General features: G+C 47.9%; 7 protein-coding genes across 7 annotated transcripts; 3 read left to right on the forward strand and 4 right to left on the reverse strand.

The window, feature by feature from the left end:
- Positions 1 to 585: 585 nt before the first annotated feature.
- On the reverse strand, positions 586 to 2,431 carry BJ212DRAFT_1301872 (uncharacterized protein; the record flags this gene model as incomplete). The annotated part of the gene is made up of 2 exons (XM_041333188.1): positions 586 to 2,207; positions 2,269 to 2,431. The coding sequence occupies 2 exons, from the start codon at positions 2,429 to 2,431 to the stop codon at positions 586 to 588; spliced, it is 1,785 nt and encodes a 594-aa protein (XP_041190289.1).
- A 1,351-nt stretch (positions 2,432 to 3,782) lies between these two features.
- Positions 3,783 to 4,444, reverse strand: BJ212DRAFT_1277478 (uncharacterized protein; the record flags this gene model as incomplete). Its single annotated transcript, XM_041331366.1, has 2 exons — positions 3,783 to 3,907; positions 3,958 to 4,444. Coding segments are annotated over 2 exons (612 nt in total), but the record flags the coding sequence as incomplete, so codon positions are not given.
- Positions 4,445 to 4,615: 171 nt separating this feature from the next.
- On the forward strand, positions 4,616 to 7,750 carry BJ212DRAFT_1373724 (kinase-like domain-containing protein). Its single transcript, XM_041336374.1, has 13 exons — positions 4,616 to 4,911; positions 4,965 to 5,471; positions 5,527 to 5,551; positions 5,607 to 5,674; positions 5,733 to 5,839; positions 5,891 to 5,920; positions 5,977 to 6,259; positions 6,322 to 6,395; positions 6,448 to 6,528; positions 6,580 to 6,795; positions 6,846 to 6,993; positions 7,049 to 7,360; positions 7,411 to 7,750. The coding sequence occupies exons 2-13, from the start codon at positions 5,007 to 5,009 to the stop codon at positions 7,555 to 7,557; spliced, it is 1,956 nt and encodes a 651-aa protein (XP_041190291.1). The 5' UTR covers positions 4,616 to 4,911; positions 4,965 to 5,006; the 3' UTR covers positions 7,558 to 7,750.
- BJ212DRAFT_1373732 (uncharacterized protein) lies at positions 7,751 to 10,443 on the reverse strand. Its single transcript, XM_041336375.1, has 6 exons — positions 10,394 to 10,443; positions 10,188 to 10,332; positions 8,745 to 10,127; positions 8,552 to 8,690; positions 8,109 to 8,495; positions 7,751 to 8,050 (listed from the first exon to the last, which is right to left on the reverse strand). The coding sequence occupies exons 2-6, from the start codon at positions 10,242 to 10,244 to the stop codon at positions 7,911 to 7,913; spliced, it is 2,106 nt and encodes a 701-aa protein (XP_041190292.1). The 5' UTR covers positions 10,245 to 10,332; positions 10,394 to 10,443; the 3' UTR covers positions 7,751 to 7,910.
- A 1,256-nt stretch (positions 10,444 to 11,699) lies between these two features.
- On the forward strand, positions 11,700 to 13,833 carry BJ212DRAFT_1277523 (Sodium/calcium exchanger protein-domain-containing protein; the record flags this gene model as incomplete). Its single annotated transcript, XM_041331370.1, has 15 exons — positions 11,700 to 11,960; positions 12,015 to 12,135; positions 12,184 to 12,209; positions 12,260 to 12,317; positions 12,366 to 12,418; positions 12,530 to 12,551; positions 12,598 to 12,748; positions 12,797 to 12,934; positions 12,987 to 13,030; positions 13,086 to 13,165; positions 13,215 to 13,304; positions 13,357 to 13,403; positions 13,459 to 13,498; positions 13,555 to 13,601; positions 13,665 to 13,833. The coding sequence occupies 15 exons, from the start codon at positions 11,700 to 11,702 to the stop codon at positions 13,831 to 13,833; spliced, it is 1,347 nt and encodes a 448-aa protein (XP_041190293.1).
- A 637-nt stretch (positions 13,834 to 14,470) lies between these two features.
- Positions 14,471 to 14,916, reverse strand: BJ212DRAFT_1277431 (hydrophobin-3 precursor; the record flags this gene model as incomplete). The annotated part of the gene is made up of 3 exons (XM_041331362.1): positions 14,471 to 14,518; positions 14,573 to 14,734; positions 14,791 to 14,916. The coding sequence occupies 3 exons, from the start codon at positions 14,914 to 14,916 to the stop codon at positions 14,471 to 14,473; spliced, it is 336 nt and encodes a 111-aa protein (XP_041190294.1).
- Positions 14,917 to 20,296: 5,380 nt separating this feature from the next.
- On the forward strand, positions 20,297 to 21,820 carry BJ212DRAFT_1373787 (uncharacterized protein). The gene is made up of 5 exons (XM_041336376.1): positions 20,297 to 20,467; positions 20,520 to 20,684; positions 20,732 to 21,394; positions 21,442 to 21,529; positions 21,582 to 21,820. The coding sequence occupies exons 1-5, from the start codon at positions 20,402 to 20,404 to the stop codon at positions 21,662 to 21,664; spliced, it is 1,065 nt and encodes a 354-aa protein (XP_041190295.1). The 5' UTR covers positions 20,297 to 20,401; the 3' UTR covers positions 21,665 to 21,820.
- Positions 21,821 to 22,353: the final 533 nt, after the last annotated feature.

The following is a 22,353-nucleotide window of genomic DNA, read 5'->3' on the forward strand; positions in this document are numbered from 1 at the left end:
CGATGCCTGACTCCAACGTCAAGAGGTTCACAGCCCCTTCTGCGGATGATAACAATTGACTATGTACAATCAATCTGTCACATCCACAAGGTCTAGACACAGATCATTATCGATTATCAGTTACGGCACAGTTTTCGGCGACTCATCGTCTTGCCAGTGACGCCACCGGACACTTTGTCAATGCGTTATCTAGAGTTTTCCCTGAACGCCTGTCGCCCTTTGCGATGGACCGCTTTTCTCCCCGTCTTGAGGAGAACCGGAGATGGATTTTGCGGATAGCAGTTCAAACTACTGGAAAGCACACATATGCAAAGTTTTTGCACAAAGCTGTACAGTGGTCAAGCCCCGAATTTGCAATCAGCGAACAGCCAGAACTTTGTTTGTTATTTCAGATCATATACCCAATTCAAGTCGAGATTAAACATCAAAATCCCCGGTCGTCTCCTCATCATATCGTGTGCGTCGATCGTAAAAACAGTGTAAACTAAGTAATCAATGCGGAGGTATGGAACACACGGGAAGTATTAGTACAGTGTTCATATTGACAAAGGTATCATACGGAGTATTATTTGATTTTGCTCCGACTCAAAGAATCGATAGAGCGGAACTCTTCATTTCCCTCAGGCGAGGAATGACATCCTGGAGCGCCGCCGCCTCCCAGTCACCTTCGTGTCCCTGGATGTTGACGATGACACCGGTACTGTCACTTTTGTCTTCTGCTATTGGAGGCACACGCCCCTTTTCACATTTTGTTGTGGCGGACGGGCTAAGAGTTGGCGATGAGGTGTTTGGAGATGAGTAGAAAGACTTGGATGTCGAGGCAAGAGACCGAGATGAGCTCTTCGGTCTACGGAAGCGACCCATTGAGGGGAACATCTTCTTGCTACTGTGCGAACTATCCCCGCTTTCAGAGGAAACAGCCGAGGAAGGACCCGACCAGCTTGAGGGAGGAGTCCACATCCATTTCGCACGGGGTAACTCAGGCGCTGAGGTGGTTGAGAACTGGGTTCGATGCGAAGCAACTGCCGTTTGTGTGTTGATTCGTGATAATGAGCGTTTATTAGGAGCTTGCGTGCGTGAGGGTGATGGTGGTGCAAGTTCAAGTTCACTATCTGACGGGACCGGACGTGGATCGGGGCCCGCGGATCTGCTGCTATGTGAGAGAGCAGAGGATCTCTGAGTGAGGATCGCGGATTTATCGGACGTCAAAATGTTGGGTATGGAGGACAATCCTTCCGGCTCACTAGCCGGCGCCTGCCAAGCTGGCATCTGATGTGTTGTGTGGGAGCGTGTGGATAACGCTCGCGTAAGAGGTCGCTCATGAGTTATGGTTGCGGGTGGGGGGGAGGCAGCGAGAGTTTGTGTTCGCTGGTGCTTTTTGACCTTCTTCGGAATGACCTTGAGTGGTGGGGGTACTTTGGGACGACCAAAAAATCCCTCGTCTACAGGAAACAAGGAAACTGGCTCTCTAGGTACATGACGCTGAGGGCGCCCGGAGGCAACAGAAGTTCGCCTGTTCAGCTCGCTTGAGCCACCGGGGGCTGTCCGAGGCCTTCCCAGAAAAGTAGATGAAGGGGTGCGACTTTGTTTTGACTGGGAAGTAGAAGAGCGACTTGCTACCGATGGGGACGATGGGATAGGTGGCTCTCTATTTGAAGTGTTACTACCACTTGGGGCAGACGGCGGGGCCTTATCGGGAGCAGTAGATACGGGAATTGTGATCTTCTCGACTAGATCCACCTGACTAGCCTGACCACTGTTCGGACAACTGGTTATTGCTGAGAGGGGTGATGAGGCGAACTGTACATCGGCGGAGGTGATATTCAGAATTGGCAGCTCGATGTTGATGGCGTGATCTGATGCCACAAGTGTATTTCTTCGAGACGACTCGTGCCTTGACATAGACTCGGTGCGACGCGCATTGCACGATAGCGAGCGTTGGAAGAACATGTCCGCCCGAGGAGATGCTGCCCTGTCTAACTGCGACAAAACTGTTTCACTGCCCGCAACTTGAGGTTGCTTAAGGACAACAGGAGTCGTGAGCCCAAGTTCATGCAGATTGTCTTTGATGGACTTGAACCGAGGAACTTCGGACATAGCGCTAACTCTGCGCTGAGGAAAATTCAACGTCAGGGCCTGTGGAGCGGATTGTACCCGTGATAAGTCGTGTGTAGGTGCCAGTGGCTCGCTTGGAGTATGCGAGAATGCTAAATGATGCAGATAATCAATGTCTTTACTTCACGCAAGATATATGTTCATGATCCTCACCACCTAGTGCTCTGGGCCGCCCTATCACAGGTTTGGGAGACCGCTTGGGTGGGCGCGAAAAGATGCTCGAAAAGAATCCCTTCTGCACCTTTGCCATCCGTTCTGTCTTTAAATCTGCGCTCACGGGCACCCTCGCCGCGTCTAGCGATGCAGGCAAAACCATCATTGAAAATAGCGGTTGCTGGGAGAGTCGATCTGATAGATGCAGTTGATAAGTGAATATTTAAGTCTTGACTGCGACTTGCATTGCCTCGACGTGAACACGGATCAATGAGAAAGTCTCTCACCTGCGTGGTTGATTAGCTTCTTGAACGTGGCGTGTACTGACTGGCGACGTCCTATGCTGCTATGTTCATAGAGCGAAGAGCAGAGGAAGGCCAAAGACGCTGGTAAAGATAGACAACTCGGGTCCACAAGATCAGAACCCGATAGTCAATACATCTAATGTTGTCACAGATTGACTATATATACGCTTGTACCCCTCTACCTCCTCCGAAGGCAAGGTGACCCTAGGCCCGGAAGCAAGAAGTACTAAATGACTGATGGCAGCCTTGGATACCGATTCCACATGATGTTTCACGGCATCGAGAGGCCTTGACTACAGCAATGCATGGAATGAGCGTGGTCTTGGATTTCGCTTCCCGTGACCATCATATATTCTTACCGATGCTCTGGGTGTCGTGACATCGTCGCAACACACCAGAGTCCTCCAAGCCTGCCGGGCCGCACTGCGCAGCCGCAAGAGAGATGTTCCATTTCATTGGCGAATGTTAGCGCTGACAGTCCGAGGTTGACCAGTAAGGGAAAGGTATCAGGATGGTTGCTTGTAAGTAACCACATACGTCATATGTTACAGCCCAACGTTAAAGTCCAGGGGTCGATATCCTGTGGTTGAATGATGATAAAGCGCTGGAATCAATTTGCAACGATAGAAATCAAAAATACGGCTAGGCTTTGCGACCAATGAGCTGATCGCACAAGCTCGCGACCGGACTTGACAGAAAACAGCTGGCTTGCCTTCGACGTGCAAGGCCGTGAATGTGACAAAGGCTGGTGGCACGAAGAGGCAGTGTCGGACAGACAGCGTGCACAAAGGTCATGTGAGGCACCCGATCGTTTCAGTGGGAACATATTCGAAACATAGACAGTTGGTCGCCACCTGGCGCCACTGCGCCACCAATCAGCAGCTACCATTATTTTTACCTGGCAAGAGAAAATACGGTAGGTTGCCATCGGCGATCAAAGGTCAGTTTGAATAAATAACCAACGCAATGACGGAGAAATCAGTCTTAATCCACAAAACGAACCCAGGGTGCATTATGAACTGATATACTCATTATCAGTTAGATATAACAAAAGTGTCCATCAAGAAATGAATGCTAAAAGTCTTTGTAATCAAAGGTCCGTATCGACTGTTCATAAACTGATATGATGTAACTGACAGTGTCTCTACACATGAAAAAAATAAGAAACTGGAACGCAATGAGCCATTGAACGTGCATTCACAACTTGTCTTATATTCGTCGCAAGAGTGCTGAGCCAGAGATGAACATCACCATTAAGGTGGCGATGAGGGCAATGAATGTGGGGTGGGCAATATGCTGTGACACAGCGCTAGAACAACCTGCACAAGACCAGCCTTTTCGGACGAGTCAGACAACATACGGTGGTCATGTAGACATCACTCACCGCTGGTGATGGGAGTGTAAGCCTGCGGCGTATACAGCGCGAATTGCAGCGCGCTGTTGGGCGTAAGCACGCCTGGTTCGCGCACAGCGTCAGGCCCTCCGTCTCCCCAAATTTTGAGGGTGTATTTTGCCTGAGCAAGCGGCAGGTTGGGATGAGAGGTTTGGTAACTGTACGGATCCCAAACAACACTGGTGGCAGTTCCTGGAATAACGCCATCGGTTGGGCCGACGGGGTACGTGTTTCCATTCTCGCAGACAGCGGAAACGGTCAGGTGAGTGGGGGTGGCTATGATGTAGCTGAAATTCCATCCGAACGTAATGAACTGGTTCTGAGCAACCTTGAAATAAGAGGTCGACTGCTGGGGCGGCTGGGTGATGGTAAGAAGCCCAGCAGGGGCTGATTGGGGGATGGATAGAAACGAGGAAGCAGTGCCCGACGCAGTCTGCGACCGTGAGCCTGACACGGTAGAGCCAGACTGTGTTTGAGATAGTGATTGAGATTGGCTCTGAGACTGTCCTGTTGGCGCGCTTCTAGGTAATGCAGCTCGCCGCCCATCTTGAGCTTCAAATGACGGTTAAAAAATCAAAGAATGACAGCAAACGAAGACGACAAGTTGCGTGACCACGGGCAACAAGATAGGCGGGAACAAGCGGCGAATCAATGGAAAAACGTTGTTCGGGTCTGGAATTTGGATGCTGGCAATTCTTTTTCCTTTACTTGACTTCCTTTTTTGGACGATGACCAGTATGGATAGCGCTTGATTAGCCCTCCTTGGTATGCCATCATCGACTTTACTTGAACACTTCCACAGGCTCCAAACACATTCTCAATATTCACTTTCCGTAGCCGATATTGCTTTAACCTGTGCGGTACCATTGACTAGAGCACTGCCTTGCAGCAACATTACATCAACTGTGGAGTCGTGTGCGGGGGCTACTTGACGTATTATACTCGGTAGTGTCTGTTAGCAAACGTAACTTCAAGTTCTTACCACGACAACCACCTAGAACCGCAGTTGTTCGACTACTTCCTAGTCTCAGCGGTGTACCATGTTTGACGAAAGTCAACCACCCTCTCCGAACCAGCCAGTTGTGGCGTTAGCACCTCTGGAGCCCGAATGGCAGCCAATCTTCCAGGCCTCTAATCAGATCGTGTTGTACAATCCAACGTCGCATGCTCTATCTATAACCAAGTCCTCTGGCCCACTGGATTTCTCAGGCTCGTCATTGTGTCCCTGCTGTCATCGTCCTCTTCCCAATGGATTCGACAGAAATGGCTCTTCCGACATTCGGTCCGATTCTGGATCGCATTCTCGAGCATCAAACTACTTTCAGCTTCTTGCTGCTGCAAATCAGACGTCCTCGAGGCCATCCAGTCCCCCTCTTACGAGTGGCAGTGGCAGCCGACATGGTGCTTTCCCTCCAGAAACCATGGCAGAAGGCTACTTCAAGGCCTTTTTTCAGGAGGAGTATCGATTAGGAATGGGAGCAAATGGAAGTGTATATCTCTGCCAGGTCTGCTGAATTGCACTGCACCCTTATATGACTATTTCTCAAATCCTGTGGGCAGCATGTCCTTGATGGAGAACCACTTGGTTAGCATTTTGCATGCGACAGTTAATAGTTTAATGTGCTGAACGAGCTTCTTAGGTCATTTCGCTGTCAAGAAAATCGCGATAGGAGAGTCCCACTCTTACCTGCTCAACATACTGCGCGAGGTTCGCAACTGTGGCGATACGCTGACATCATGCACACTGACATTAATGTACCATCAAGATTCGACTTCTCGAGTCTCTCCACCATCGCAATATAGTAACATATCATCACGCATGGCTAGAAACTTATCAGTTCTCCGCCTTTGGGCCGAAGGTGCCTACCCTACAGTAAGTACGCCAAGGCTGACTGATGATGATTGACTTACCATGACTACACAGCGTTCTCATGCAATGGGCGGAAGGAGGAAGGTAACGTCGTGCTCGATTATAAAATATGACCATCAGTACTGAAGATTGGCTATCAGTTTGGATGATTTCATTGCCCTTCGCCTGGGACGTTCAATCGGACTACCGCACATGCAATCCTCTTCATCGCCTGCCCCTGACGATCCGACTCCATCTGCACGCATCCGTGCATTTCGTGCCATGAAGCGTGCCCCACCAGAGGAACGCGAGCGATTACGCCGGGAAATGGAGGAAAGAACCAATAGCCGCGGGAATCGTCCCTCATGGAAAGCCGTTCATCTCATCAGTGCAGAGGAAGCGCAAAGTTTGTTTGCCGACGTGACACATGGATTAGCCTTCTTGGTTTGTTATTGTTATGATCGATGTTCCAACGTTGGCATACTGATGATGCTTGGTATCTAAAGCACGATAAATCCATTCTTCATTTGGACCTCAAACCTGGTAACGTGCTACTGACTTGGGACGAAGGAAGACTCATGTAAGTGCGTTTTGCCCGGTTGTGGTGCCAATGCTAAAATCGTTGTGTGCAGTCCTCGAGCAATGTTATCGGATTTTGGGACCTCCCGAGATATGGTACGGTCGAGTGGCGTTCGATCGGGCAATACGGGAACGTGAGTATTCGGTTGCCATCGCTTGACATCAGCCCGCTCAATCCAATATAGTCTTGAATACGCTTCGCCGGAGTCCCTTCCGTCGCCTCTCACTGGACTTCTCCGACAGATTGACTCAAAGTCTGACATGTGGTCTCTTGGGATGATCCTGCACAAAATGCTTTTCTTTAAGTTACCCTACCACTACGCAACGGAAGGAGAAGCCACTGCATACGATGAAGCCGACAAGATGGACAAGCTAGAGCAGGAAATTTTGGGCTATACTGGGTACGGTTGACTCAAAGCCGCTTGTGATCTAGTTATAGACCAGCTCTCAGATTCCGATCAACGTCTGCACTTGTAACATCTTTCGAGTCCCGCCGTCTCCCGCGTTCGTTCCTGATATTGCTCGAGGGCCTCTTGAGCATCAATCCCTCTTTGAGACCCTCGTGCGAGCGCATCGTGAGCGCCATACGAGAAGGACGAGTAAGCCAAACAACCTCTCACGCTTGATCATGTTGTTGATAGTTGACGCTTTCAGTTTGATCCTGTAACACTATTCATCCCCCCTTCCAACAAGTCTCTTATCCCACTGCGACGAAAACCTGACGAGTCTGAGGTCGTTCAGAACCAATACACCCCTGATACTTCCCCGGCGCCTACAAAACACAAGCATGAAGAAGTTACTGAGACGTTGGATAGAAAAAGTCCCATGCTCCGTCTCCCCTCTCCACTTCCCGATCGTCGGGCTCACTCGGTGGACTTGATCATAGACTATCTTACTTTCCTACGCTGGCGATCACCGAAGATTGCTTGGGTTGGTACGCTCAAATCGTGCATTTTCGCTGCGAAGGTACGTTCCAGTAAAGCACCTTGGGCGTCGTGTTGATAAGGCTGTTACAGACATTGTCGGCAGTATCTATGTGGCCCTCCCGCCCGGTCCTCCTCGCCACCGTGGGACTTCTTGCCATTCTAGATACGATGTTTGATGGTCTCGAAGCTTCTTTGGTGCTTGGAGGGCTACACGTGGTGTTAATTCGGTGGTGCTAAATTGGACTCTGATGCATTGATGACCCTCGAGTTACTTGATTATGATGTAGGTGGTATTGCCACTTGCAATATTACGCGCCGCAGTTAGGTTCCAGGAGCTACTGTTTGATGACAACGTCCAAAATTACTGTATAATGTCGCACTGTTGTATGCACCATTGCTATATGAGCACTGTTTTACATGCAGGCTAGCGGCGGGTGCTAGCATCCGAACGGTAAGGCACCGTTTGAACTTGGAACAATGCCATCGAGTCACCACTGCCGAGCAAGGGTCGACGAGCAAAGTACTATGCACGTGTATGTTGCATACCTTACTCTCAACCAAACCACTAAATAGGTATAAGATGAACCAAATTATCCATTAAACGAAGTCGCGGGCTGGGTCATCGGTTGCTGCCTGTATTCTACCACTTTGAAACCTTCTCCCCTTTTGATTACGTTACCTGGGCCTACTGCGAGGCGTGAAACTAGCGCTTCTTGAACAGAAGATAATACTAAAAAAACGAGCAATTGAGTATCCTGCTCTCCCAATTCAAGTATAGTCATTGTTACCTGCTTCTTCCTCCTTGGCAGCCGGCCACTGGAAAGCTAGTGTAAGACCCACCCTCGGACTGAGCACTACGCATTCCTCTCGGCCTGCTCTGAGTTTGAGGGCCATCAGAATGTGCTTTCCAGGTAATCCCCTTAGCTCCTTGAGCATAACGGGATCGAACCGGGGGTCAAACTTGTCAGCGTATTGTTGAACTGGTCGTGCAGAGAAAGTGACTGGGTAAGCTGAAAGATTTGTTTCTAAAACTAGACGATCAATATCCTTTGGGTAATCCTTTCGTGCTTGTTCCATGGCTTCTTGTATTCGATCAGCGTATAGCGAGTAGTTGAAGGTTTCCACAAGCATGATGAGAGGAAGGCTACCCCGAATGTGTTTGGACCCGTCAAAACCTTGAAAAGTCGGTCAGTCCAAGTGCATGTCGTATATGTGTAATTGAGAGACAGACCACCAGCTGAATGGAGGACAGGGCATGCAGTACGATGTCTGCTCTTCCAATCTGTTCTCTGGCAACTCCGGGAACAATATCGTGCGACGAAACACCCACAGCACCGATAGTGCGGACGTTTATCGTTGTCATACGGACACTGGAGACGTAATAAGCCTATGGCGTACTGAATCAAGCTAACCCTCAAACATACCTCTAAATTCGCACACTTTTGTTCATAAAAAGGCAATGGACTGGTTTTCCTGCAGATATTGAGTATCTGACGGGCCGCTTGCTGGACCGAAATCCATGACTGTTGCACCTCATCGTCTTTCTTTGCGTAAGGTCCGAGACGAGCTATTCCATCGGCAGTTCGATCCATTGCCTTTTGGAAGTGGTGCAATACTTTATGGTACATCAAAAATGGCGGGATGAGCTTGAGGACACCGGAGGCCATCTGCGGGCAGCGGAACCCACCCTGCAGCACCAACTGGATAAATCCGGCATCGAGGACCTGACATAGAGCTGGAATGCATGCCTCTGATTGACGCAGTATCACATCTATATAATCGCAGGCATCCTCCAGGATCATAGTGCATCTCTCTGCAGCCGAGGTTTCCGTCGAGGAACTGACCCTCGTACCAGCGAGAACCGGCCATGTTTGAAGTATAGCTGTCACAACATCCGAAGGTGCGCCGTGCAAGATGAGTTCTTCTTGGCACGTAGAGTCCATGACGCTGACCAAGGAGAGAAAGCGGACTGAGACCGATAAAGCATCGACAAATCCCAGCATCGCAGTCACAAGTCCATAATTTGGAGTCGTGCGATTGTTCATGTCACCGATCTTCCTCCCGAACCAGCGAATATATCGTAGTGCTGATGCTACGAATGGTTCGTATCCACCCATTGCGTCAAGTAGGTTGTGCAGAGTAGGCAGAGCAGATGGTACCGGAAGCGCACCCATGCACGTTGTAACGATTCCGACCATAATCCTCCTCACGTGTCCCGGCATTTCATCATCGGCGCCCTCCTTCCCAGCATGCCGAAAAGATGCGTCATGCCGGAGCAAATCCTCATCCTTCAATTTCCCGATATAAAGCCATAGCTTCGCAATGAACTGTTGAACAGCTATGTTTGTCTGGATCAGGTGCTGTCCTGCGGCGGAGACTGATATCTGCGAGAGGGCACGAGTTGCAATGGAGATTGCATCTACATCGCAGATGTCGAAACCTTTTGGAGGGTCCCTCCGGGGCGGGAAAGGTAGAAAATGCCGATACATGAACTGCAGCCATGGAAAGAGAGTATCCCAACGTCGCACTAGTGCATCCGTAATCATCTTGTCCGCAAGACTTTCGTTGAGAACTCCACGCAAGCTAGCACATGTTTGTACGATACTCATCAATGACAATTTGGCCAAAATGAGGACTTGGGCATCATCAGTCGGTAGAGGTTGATCGGGGATCACAGCTGGATCCAGATGGGTGTAAAAGATAGGGAGCAATGCCATGTTCGCCTCAACATCGGTGGAATTATCGACCCAATGGTGGAGTTTGCGGAGATCATGCACCACGCCTTCAAGGGCTCCGTCTGTTGAGCGCTGGAAAGAGCCAATTGACATCGTCTGGAGTGATACAGGAGATTCAAAAATTGGATTTACCTGGATACGCTTGGGCAAAGATTTCAGAGCGGTTCTCTCTTGTGCAGTTAAGGGCATATTGGTAGCTTTCAGTACTGACAATGAACATCGGGCAGTGTAGAACGAAAATAGTTGTCAATGGTCTAGTAAACGTTCTCCGATGCGGCTGCGGCATATCGTACAGACATATGAAGTCTGTGCTTGAAAATGCTGTGATGAGCGCTTACCTTCTCGCCAGTAAGCGCCCTGATATTGTGGCACGATGTTTTGATCAACGAGCCATCAACCAAAAGTTGTCCAAAGCCTGCAGCACCGGACCCGAAGGCTTTTTAGGTAATTACTAAATTCAGGACCGAATTCGAGATCTTTCTCCCGGGAACAACATTATCAAACTCCTCACCTTGAGGTGCTCGTTCACCTTGTCTCAATGATGCCTGTAATCGGAAGGATAATAACAGCTAGAGAGACGATGAGAGCAAGAGGATATTCGATAGTTGCGTCCGCGAGCACGAGATCATGGTGAAGGTCGTTTACGCCAACCATCAATCCAGTATAATGATCAAGCTTCGTCAAGACCTGAGAGGACCAACTCGACAGAGAATGAGCGTGATCTATGTTGCAGTCAAGCCTGAAGCTGAGGAAGCCTTGGATTCTGAGTTCGATAGCAAATAACCCGTCACCGTGATGTCGCTCATAAATCCAACTTCTTGTTCAAACAGTGCGTCTTTCGAGCCTTCGTCGCGGCGTGCAGAAACTGCCGGAATATAGGCTCACCATCTTCTTTTTAGAGTCAACATCACACTCCTCGGACTCTCCCTGACCCGTTCATCAACCCGACTGCACCACGTCATTCAACCCTCTTACCCGCTCAGCTTGGGTCTCAAACTCCGGTGATGCTACCCTCTCATAGTACCGTTGATTCTTTTGAAACGGAGACCTTTCCAGGAGTGATCCCGGTTAGTTGGCTAGACAAGTAAATAATAATGAAGGGCAAGGGTTCGTTGTTCTCTTGTACTGCTCCGAACATCTCAATGTGCAGGACTCACATTCGAAGAGGTCATTGCAAAATGTGGTGCAGAGCGCTAGCAGTTGAAGTTCGATCTTGCAAAGGCTACTTTCAAAGAACAAGGTCGCGCCATTACGCCGGGTATTTCGCCTGACATATAATTGCCTCTGCTTTGGCCTGGAAAAACTTCTTTAACAATCACCTCCGAAAATCACACCACAAAAAGAAGATATCGACCTCGAGCATCTCCAGCCAGTGTACGCCTGGGTCCGAAGGTAGGCGGGATGCTATCAACTGTGAACCAGCTGATTATAAGTATTGTCCCCAGGCAACGACAGCCAGATAGATCGCCCGAAGCTTCTACATACACAGAACAATGTGACACGTCACCGAATCCATGGGGACGTGGATGCAAATCCACTAGCCTCTGTTCATCGCACGAACAGGTGGACGTTGTGGTCGCGGTTGGTGTTGGATTTTGCAGAACATTCGGAATTCGCGCCGTCCAACACATCCCCGAATTATCCATGTCTTGTTCAGAATCTGCACCGCTACTCGAAAATGGTGGCCATATGGGTCATAGGAACCTCCCCTTTTCTCGTGTTGTCAACTTCATGAAAGGCGAGGGCGAGCCATCATGGACAGAATCGTTCAAGTTCTTTATTTTTGGGACATGGTTCAATATCCTACTCGTATTTGTACCTTTAAGCTTCATCTCACACAACTTGGACTGGGACGTTGGCCTTGTGTTTTTGTTTAGCTCTATGGCCATCGTGCCCTTGGCTAAGGTGGCAACCACTCCTATCATTAGACTCTTGGAAGACTGACATTGTCGTTTTTAGCTGTTGGGCGAGGCAACAGATCAGTTATCTGTCAAATTAGGAGAAACAATCTCAGGTCTCCTTAATGCATCCTTTGGGAATGCCTTGGAAATTATCGTTGGTGTTGCTGCTTTACTCAACGGTTTGTCCACCGCCCGAAGTTGTCCGCAAGTACCCACGATAATCCTAGGTCAATTGCGGATTGTTCAGATGTCTGTGAGTGTCTTCTTATAGTCACTATTTGCGATAGAATGTTCTTGGGTCAGATGATTGGATCGATCTTGTTAAACATATTGCTCGTCCTTGGTTGTTCGTTTCTCGCCGGTAAGGGACATCTGCTTTTGAAGGAGAGTATGGGCTCACTCGGTATAGGTGGGTTATATCATACACAAGGATTTTTCAATGGTACTGGGGCTCAGACGTGCGTCCTCTGTATTTCTACCTTTTAAATCCTTGGTTGAATTGCAATATTTTTTCAGATCTACCTCTGTAAATTATCCAACTTATTCATTACAACGACAATTAACCAAGTCTAGCTTATGACTCTGTTATGCATCAGTACGAATATCTTCTCCAACTTGAGAGTTTCGCTAATATTTCATAGCGCTTGTTGTTCTTGCGGCATATACAAGTACTACAGACGCTGGAATGCAGAATCGTTGCAGTGATCTCGATGAATGTCCCACTGCGGGTCTTCTCTTTATCTCCAGAGGAACTGCCATATTGCTCCTAGGGGTTTACTGTGCCTACCTTTGGTTTCAGGCATGTTCTAATATCTTATTTCTTCAATGTGCTCATCCAAGGGTTGAGTTAAAAACTCATCACTTTCTCTTCATCGCACCTTCTTCACCTACGGCTGAACAAAACAATGAGGTAACGGTAGCATTGGCAGAAACGGAGGAAACGGAACCTCGCATAGGAACAGCCGCTGCCGGTGTTGCGTAAGTTTGGTTTCGTCATTTATTACATTAAATCCCTACCCTCGTTCGTTAGACTTTTATCGGCCACTTTCATTACCGCATTTTGTGCTGAGTATCGTATGTGTCCCACTTTGTTCCCTTGGTTTCATGTTCAACTGTTCAATTGTGCCAGTGGTTGCCTCCATCGAGGCGACTGCAGTCCGCTATTCCATCCCGGAGGCCTTTATTGGTGTTATCTTGTTGCCGATCGTAGTATGTTTCAAGTTGTATCCGGCTAACTGCCTACCAACATCGTTTGTAGGGAAATGCCACAGAACATGTCACTTCAGTCTGGATGGCAATGAAGAATAAATACGAGCTCACCATCACCATTTGCGTTGGGAGTTCGATTGTAAGTGTAGACCATTCATCATAAAATTATGATTGTACTCACTCTCGGACAGCAAATTGCCTGCCTCGTAGTTCCACTTCTTGTGATCGTCGGTTGGATGTACGATCATGTATTGCATCTCGCGAGATGTTATTCTCACTGTCCTTTTTGTTAGCGTCGGCCAACCCCTGACGTTGCACTTCCACAACTTCGAGGTCTGTTTATTCAGAATACATTACGCGTATTACCTAAGTTTCTAACGAATCTTCAGACAGTCGTCCTCTTTGCATCTGTCTTTCTAGTCTATCTATTGCTCATGTCAGCTTGCCTTTCACCACATGGAAATTCCCTTCTCGTCAAGACTTAACTCACTTGTTTTAGGGATGGAACTGCCAATTATCTGGAAGGTCTCATACTCCTTACCCTCTACTTGGTCATCGCCCTCGCATGTGAGTTACCCATTGAGCCCTTTAATCACCTTCTCATTGCCATTAGTTTGGGTAACCTGAGATACCACCGATTATTGCCATTATTGGCGGCACTAACATAGTCAATTGCATGACTTCATTGAAGGGAAGCATCATACTATTATTCAAATGTGAAGGATCATGTGTAAGATAGGGCTGTCCTCCTGTCCGGTTGTGATCAACCATAGTGCGGGAGAGTGTGAGACCTTGAATGTAGTTGCATAATAGGCGAGTCTCATGTTTTAGAAATGACGATATGCTGAAATCAAACCGGGAAGGTGTTCAAGAAACACTATGTCAGGGGTCAAATATCAAAACAGCTGTAGTGCTGTGTAGTCTTGATGCAACAAGGAAATATCATCTACGTCTTGTTACTTGTAAAACGAAGAGGCTGTAGAGCTTTGATTTTTCGCAATTTAATGAATGTGTTATGAGGACAATTCCCATTACACGACGTGGCCTCAGCTTTTTCTAACTCCAGCATGCGACGTAATCAATTGATTGTTCGACAGCAGAGCCCGCATATAGAATGATCAGACAAGTATGACAAGAGACTAGTCCTTCGATTTGACAGAGCAGCGGCTATCAGTTAACTCAACACAAAAAACATTGACACATTGCTAATGCGGAACTCTGCAGGCCTGAACAAAACGGTAACAAACTGGCGACTGTCCATAGCTCCTCTCCCACATTGCAACCACCTTCCGCCACCTTCAAAGCTCAGGCGTTGATATTGATGGGCGTGCAGCCGATGTTAATGAGCCCGGACTGTAAAGGTAACTTTAAGAAGTCTGAAATGGAATATAAAGGCTGAATACGTACATATTGATTGTTGCTGCAGCAGAGTGGCTCCTGGGAACAGGTCGCGCCAGCGCCAGTGCCGACAACGGAGATTGGGGTGCAGCTAAGACCGACATGACCGAGGATGCTCATGTCAATGGGAATCGTTCCATGTGCCGTCGCATTCTTATTGTACTCATCGACCTATTGTTGGATTTTAAGCATGATTTACGAAGGATATTTAGCGCTATGAAACCCACTGTCTGAGTCTCTTTACAACACTGAATGTTGCCTGTGTCGCACTGGCTGCTTGCCTGGCGGCGAACAAGGGGATTGGCAATTGCGAGAAAGCAGAGAGACGCTATGGACAAGAGACGAACAAACATTGTGCAAGACTGAAAGGCGAACTTTGACTAGGTGGTGATTTGGGGCGGTAGGTGATCAAGGAGCTGATGGGCAACTTGAACTGAGGGAGAGCGGGCGGAACTGCCAGATTTTATATCTGCAGACAGACCTTTTGACTTCGGAATCTCATTGCAGTCACCGAAGCCCCACTCTGTCGGCAAAATAATTTTAGTTGATGCCGACGGTGAATGTACATAGGTGAACATTCTACATTGCGATCGGAACCCGCCCCCTGTGTTGGTTGGGCCGTCGATCGATCGAGCTTTCCTCTTGGGCATACAGGTCTGTGAAACTGTACTGCAAATTTCAATCTTCCGAGCTCTCCGACCCACGGTGTTGCAAGAAAACCCGAGGGGACTCGACATTTAGCTTTTCCCTCTCCACGTTTGAGCTGCATGGAAGACATAGAATAGACAAGTATTGGTACTGTCTAGTGCCGCAGCCACACCTCCATAGGACCATGACTGCGAATATGCTTAATAATGATACAAGACTTGAATTAAGATCTTGACGTTCGGTGATGTCCATACCTGTCTTAAGAGCCTCGATGCACATATGTAGTCATCGCCTGCAATAAGTTAGAAGGTGCCACATATATAAGTATCTGGAGTAGCCATACGGTGACTCGTAATTATTACTCACAAATTGAAACATTGATGTCCCTCGGTAGACCCCCTCAGCGGGGGCACTGGATCCCCCCAATCGGAGGGATATCTTTAGGCTTGGTTTTTGTGTTGACTGACATTCCGAGTTGGGTGTACTTGCACTGCATAAAAGATGTCCGAAGATTACGAACCTCCGAGGTGAAGTACCATCTAGAAAGGATATAGCAAGCTGGAAGCACACCTACGTCGTGCCCAACGCCATCAAGTCGGTCCGTCTTCGTCGTCTGATATACTGCAAGTGCTTAATACAATGACCGCCAAATCCGGGTTTCCCTGAAACTTGGCTGAAATCGACGAAATGATCTATACCATTAAGACTTTGCCATGGCTTTTAAGGAAGATACTCGCTAGTTAAAATGTGACCCTGCAGTCACGGTGGCGGCGTGTCATTTTAGCATGACTACGAGTACTGATATTGAACTGGAATCTACTATCCAGCAACCTGTGTTAGTAAATCTTGTTCATGAGATCATTCATGAAAGTGGAAGAGTAGCATCTAAGTAAGCCCCCAGCGGCAGCCTGGCTTCTAGTTTCTTGTAGGCTGATTTGAGGCAGCAGAGTTTAATTAATTACTTCAATTGATAATTTATTACGTACTTGACATTTCCAGGCCGCAGTTGCCAACCCTCTTGAGCAGACTCCAAGTTCAAAGTTGATCTTGAGCTTAACCATTGAAGAATTCTGCTTTGTTCGGTACCGAGCGATCATCATTAACACTGAGTGTTACTGCGTGTGGACATCGCAATCCCGAAACTTTCAAAGCCTTCTCTCGAACTTTTTTTCGAATGGTTAAGGTTAACTCAATACCACTTCAAGGGAACCTGACTAGGGTATGAAGGAATTCGACGCAGCTATCGGGACAACGCATGGATATCATCAAATGAGCCGATACTGGCTTGATATTCCTGATCAGTGACAGTAATTTTTGGAGCGATAGAAACGAAATTGAACTTCAAGCTACTATATACGAATTTGTAGGCCGCACAAACAAAACACATGTCCTTGACATCCATTTACACGAATGGTGAGTTGTAGCCCCTCGTCCACATGAAGCTTGATTGGTTACAGTGTAGGCGTCCTGGAGCACATGAAACCTGTCGAACGCCTGGTGAAGGGGGTAGTTACGGGTTTGCCGTTGTATAGGTCCTATAGGACAATGTTGCACAATGCACTTGTACTATCATACCGTATACGAGCCTGGCCCATAGTGGGCCACTTCACTGATATTAATAGGTTGGCCCACTTTATTAGCCGTGCCCCATGGAGTCTCTCCCCATTTAGCGTGTCAGATGTATGTACTAGTATTCGGTGGGATTTGCACCAGCTCACTGCTAACCATATCGTCAACAACTTGGAACCATCATGCCCTGCTGCGCACCCGCTTAGACTTGAGCTTGATCTACGGTGCCAATATCCTTACACCCATTCTTGTCCGACCACTCATTCTGCCCATTTCTCTGCCCATCCTCCAAGTTAGTTTGTCTCTCGTCTCTACGTCGCACCACCATGCCCGGAAGCTTGGAGTGTTGCTTGATCAGACTCAAAGGTGATGCAACTTTGGTATTCATTCTAATTTTATCTCATGGTCTTCACCCACAGCCGTCAGCGGACAAAATACATAAGCGCCCTCTTAGCGTATCCACGCAGGCATTTACGTAGCCATTAACCTCGACTCAAGGAGGCGCTGGACACTAGCCATCCAACTTGAAGGTCCATCGTCTATGGTGATATTCTGACCGTGTAAAACCTTCTACCGAGACTCGCTGGCGTGATTCCAGTACTCATCGTTTATTTGTAGATCACCACACACGTCATCACCGGAGATCGGAGCATCCTTTGAACTCGGTTGAATGCTAGGCCATAGGAAACTTATTGGAATACTTGAGACATCATGGAATAGGCTGCTCGATCATGGAGATGAACCATTTGGTGAGTGATCTGCTTCCTATTCATGTATTTCCACTAGCTTCCCGTAGAGCTGACCTTTCCACCCATTGATGATACCTGCCCCGCTCTCACATTAAACGTCGCTTTTGTGCACGATTATGGGCAGGACGATACAGTGCTTAATGTGAGTGATGCCTAAACCGTGGTATGGGCTCTTGGAGCACGCAAAGTGCAGTTAACCTTTGAATACGAGATTGTTCGATGCACTGATGCAGACCCCGAATACACGAGTAAGAGTGGTGTCTCGCACCTAAGCGATGCTGTAGAGGATCTTCAGTTAATTCTAGACCAGTGTCCAGTCGGCCACCCTGACCACGCAGCTGCTCTCAGCAATGTCGCATGAGCTTAAGGGTATGCTCGAAAGAATCTTCAAGACATAGTTTCACCATCTCTCTATTCCGGGACACGCTTGGGTTGCGTTCGCACGGCCACCCGGATCACGCATCATCTCTTTATCAACCTACTGAAGGGCTGAAATGGTGCCACATCTATCAGGATACTACCGCTGATCTCGCCGAATCTGCTTAACTGGCGAACTTTGCATCTGATGAAGGTATCCACCTTCGACGAATCTCGTTTCAGCTCTGTCCTCTAGGTTTGGCGGCTTCTCATACGCTCCGCTTCCATCACCATGGTGCATGTCTAAATGTTGACATAGCCATCTCTTTGTACGAAGTGCTGCGCCTGACTGACACGAATCTAGTGATGTATTATTGGACAGTCTAGAGGGTGCCCTCCTTTACCGTTTCAAGCAATATGACGACAATGATATTGATGCCAGTCAGAGAACTGGACTGAACTGATGTCCAGACGTGTATTCACCAATTTATGCCAAGCTATTGAACAGGCTCTGTCATTGAAAAACATGTAATGCACTCGCAAATCATGTTTGGCAGCATGCACTATACCTATTTCATGCTGGAGTGAGCGTCTTGGGTGATGTTTACCTGTCAGATTCTCGCTCACTAGCCTGAGCATGAGTTCAGTGTGCTTGTTACTGAATGTCTATTACAGGAATTATGTCGCACTCTGTCAAGCTTAAACAACAAAAATAGAATGCACTAGCAGATGTGAATAATTTTGATATACATCTATATAATAGTGGTACTCAAAATAAATTTTGAAACTCTTGAAAACTCGCTAAACTGCGTTCAACTCCCTTCAACTCCCCGCTTAAAGTTTGAAAGAACTCGCGCAAGTCCGAGAGAAATGTGCTCGGCACACGTCGGCATGTAGTCGGACTTTAAAACGACACTTGTGATTTTTCAAAGCGTGCTATGTACATAGGGGAAAGTGGTAGAGTAGCGGTCCAACATAATTGTATTTCAAATGAAAGCATTAATAAAATTGTAAAAAAAACAAGGCCCGCGGGAATGAAATCAGCTGTAGGTAGGGAGCGCGGGAGGGACCAAATAAGTGCCGAGTGGAGGAGGGGGGGATGCTGAGCAGCGGGGGGGGGATGAAAAGCGTCGGGAGGAAGATCTGCGTGCCTCTGCGGAGACGCAAGATCAAGTGAAAGGCGGACTCCTTCTGGATGTTGTAGTCACTGAGAGTACGGCCATCTTCGAGCTGCTTTCCAGTGAAGGTGAGACGCTGCTGGTCAGTTGGGATGCCCTCCTTGTCCTGGATCTTCGCCTTCATGTTGTTGATGGTGTCCGATGACTCCATCTCCAACGTGAGGGTGTCTCCATGGAAACAGATAAGGAGGCGGAAGGTGGACAGGCCGTTTGCCGGTAAGGGCGAGGCGCCGCTGATCAGGTGGATGGCAGATGGTCCATCGCCCTCGCGCGTGGATGAGCGTTGGCTCTAAGTCGTGCAGACCGGCGAGCACGTTGGTGAACAACAGGCATGTTTTTCGAACTCCGATGTGCGATGCCGGCCTGACTTTCAATTGCAGCACATGCTCATGCTGTGTTTTGTTGAAGTAGCCGAGCTTTAGGCGAGTTTTCAAGGAGTTTCAAGATTTATTCTGAGTACCACTATTATTTCCTGGAGTCAGGGACTGCACTAAACAATAAACGATTTTCATTGGCTGACTACACAGTACGTACTTCCCAGCGCCACTATGATTACATAACACAAATCTGGCAGCAGCCGCAGCACACGACCGTGACTGCGAACTGCTATTTATGAATTGGTGCATCAATGACTCTAAACTCCAAGGATACCTTGCTTAAGGCGCTACAACTGTCGCCTGACCTTGACGATGAGGCATTTAACCTCACATCATAGTTGGAATTTTTGTCTAAGGCGATTCAAAGGCAATCGGCAGAGACATTTCCGCCATAATAGCAATCGCAGTTGATGACGAAACACACCAGCCATCTCTCAAGACTGTATACGATAATATTCTTCAATATCATGAGGGTCCAGCCCTTCTTGTGAGTAACTTATTCTATCCTCTATCATATTTCAGAGCTCAATGGACTCCCTGTAGGAACCTCTCGACGTCCTGCCTAATCTCCTTCGGTGCCACCGTAAAGAGGCTGTTGACCTCATTAGCCTGATTTCCGAAAACAGCAGTCCGAAGGAGGTGTTGATTGTTATCCAGGAAACTCTGGAACAGCTAACCCAGCTAGCCTATGAAGATGAAGCTGAAGAGGAGCATGTTCCTGGATCTGTTCAGCGTCTCATCAACGTTATCGTGCTGTCTACAAAATGTAAGTGTATTACAGGTGTCGACCGATCACTCACATCTCGGGGCCTCACAGCTGTACCTAGATCAACTCTTGGAAAGAGGACTGCGTTAAGCATAGTCTCACCCTTGGTTTCTGGTGTCAGTTCAGCGGTTTCTTCGCTAGGAAGTCACTTCACGCGGGACAGTGGGCGTTCATTACTTGCAGGGGTCTCTGGCATGTCGGAGGCATTCTACACATGGATCTTCAAAACAGGCAACGAAGCAAATGTTGCAGAGGCGAGGGTCTGTCTACAGCATTTGCGATAGATGGCTTTGCAGACTCATTAACTTGCAGAAAATTATCAAACTACTTCTGGACACAACTGTTTCGGCTTGTGCGTCGTGTATCAGGGCATCGCTATGTGCCAGAGCTTTCGAGATGCATTATCCTCGTCTTATACTATCTTCTGCAGTTGAACCCGAGTGGCAAGAAGGGGAGCAGGCCATTCTGAGCGTACTGGTAAGTCAGAGAAACCATGGAATGACATATATTCTGAATCGTATTAGACTACCCTTCAGGCAATGACCCTGTCACCACAGGATGTCTTGGATGATCCGACAACGAGTTCTCTAATTATACTTGCTCACGGACAACAAAACCCCCTACCCAAAGATCTGTCCTCCAAGTTGCATTCGATGCTCATGACTTCAATTCAGATGAATTTCGCCCTCGACGAGTCTCTCTTTCTTATCTTTCGCTGTGTTACGCAAGATCGCACACAGCCCGACTTCCCAGCCGACCTTGCTACGTCGCTATGCACAGTTCTTCCCGCTTTGGCAAGCACCCATCTTGACCCATTCATCAGGCATTTCAGTCTTCGACTGATCGCACTCATTCTTGCGCAACTGCCATCTGTGTTACAACAACAAATCTTGATAACCCTAGCATCTGACACGGAGCTTCCTCAGATGCGGGCGGCCGCCATTGGTCTTCTTAAGGAATTTGTCCTAGAAGCACTGCAGGTCCCCGCATCGTCAGGAGAACAAAACATCTTTGCGTCACCGCTGCTTATAAGATCCTTCGGACCAATCCTGTTCAGGACAATGCCGTTTGATTATTTGTCGACGATCCGGGCGGCTGGCGACATTGAGAAATCCTTGGAGCCCTCTCGGATCGCAGAGGTGCTATCATTTTACTACGTATTACTGCAACGGGACAGGGACAACAAGGTACGTTGTTTTGTACACCAACGCAAATAAAACTGACGATATCTCAGACTGGTATACGAGACCCGGATAACATCGCGAGCGTAGAATCGTCGTTACTGCGGCCTTTGCGCTCTTTTCTGGAAAAGTGGTCGAACGGTACGAGGATGTCGTATTTTTATGACATACAGCATGACAGATTCTTCTACAGCTAAGCCTATTCTTTCTTTAATCTCCCTGCAAATTGGCCTGGAAAGAATAGACTATGCTGTACAGATCATCCGAAGCCGGTAATTAAGTAATACACTAGGCTACACTAGGTCGCCGAGTGGAGTGGGATGATTTGGATGAGCGTCGAGTTCCAAATTAGTGTTTTTGCTTGTGGTCTTCTATGTAATAGTGGTGCCTATAGATAACAATCGTGATTCACTATTTCAGAACTTCCGACATACCTGATTTGTGCCTGATATCTTCGAGCACCTCATATCCGCTGTGTTGGAACCCATTGCAAGTCCAATTCAACATGAAAAACTTGGTATTACTACTAATTGGATCGCTTATGCTCCGTCACCGTCACTGCCGCCGCCGCCGCCGCCGATAGTATTGTGGGTAGAACTGGCAGAATCGCTGATTTTTTTGATGGTACTAGAACTTCATGTCTATATATTGAAAGGAAGAATAATATATAACTTCGAATTAATGTTGAATTCCAAGTCCGATCATCGTTTGGGTAAACGCCATGGTTAGCGCGGACCGTTGCGAGCGTCTTGACTCTTGAATGTGCTGATTCCAGTTAGACTGGTGACTGAGGCAAACCGTAGATTCCAGTACCAAGGAAACCGGCTGACTAGTACTTAGTCATTGTAGAGAGTTATAAAGTACGTACACTAATCTGAAAACTGTCAGCGTGTAGTGCATCCTGTACTGCATGTCTTGGAGTTCTGCCACATGTTGTTTGGGAGGTTATGCCATCTGCCTGGCCC

This window comes from Suillus subaureus, assembly GCF_016647635.1.
Source record: "Suillus subaureus strain MN1 chromosome Unknown BJ212scaffold_28, whole genome shotgun sequence".
NCBI lineage: Eukaryota > Fungi > Basidiomycota > Agaricomycetes > Boletales > Suillaceae > Suillus > Suillus subaureus.

Coding starts and splice junctions, on each gene's coding strand:
- BJ212DRAFT_1373724 (XM_041336374.1), top strand. CDS start 5,007: ATGTTTGACGAAAGTCAACCACCCTCTCCGAACCAGCCAGTTGTGGCG. Junction 5,921..5,976: donor CAATGGGCGGAAGGAGGAAG/GTAACGTCGTGC, acceptor ATTGGCTATCAG/TTTGGATGATTTCATTGCCC. Junction 6,529..6,579: donor CGATCGGGCAATACGGGAAC/GTGAGTATTCGG, acceptor AATCCAATATAG/TCTTGAATACGCTTCGCCGG.
- BJ212DRAFT_1373732 (XM_041336375.1), bottom strand. CDS start 10,244: ATGCCCTTAACTGCACAAGAGAGAACCGCTCTGAAATCTTTGCCCAAG. Junction 8,691..8,744: donor AAAAGTGTGCGAATTTAGAG/GTATGTTTGAGG, acceptor TTACGTCTCCAG/TGTCCGTATGACAACGATAA. Junction 8,496..8,551: donor TGTCCTCCATTCAGCTGGTG/GTCTGTCTCTCA, acceptor CGACTTTTCAAG/GTTTTGACGGGTCCAAACAC.
- BJ212DRAFT_1373787 (XM_041336376.1), top strand. CDS start 20,402: ATGTCGGAGGCATTCTACACATGGATCTTCAAAACAGGCAACGAAGCA. Junction 20,468..20,519: donor CAAATGTTGCAGAGGCGAGG/GTCTGTCTACAG, acceptor ATTAACTTGCAG/AAAATTATCAAACTACTTCT. Junction 21,530..21,581: donor TCTGGAAAAGTGGTCGAACG/GTACGAGGATGT, acceptor ATTCTTCTACAG/CTAAGCCTATTCTTTCTTTA.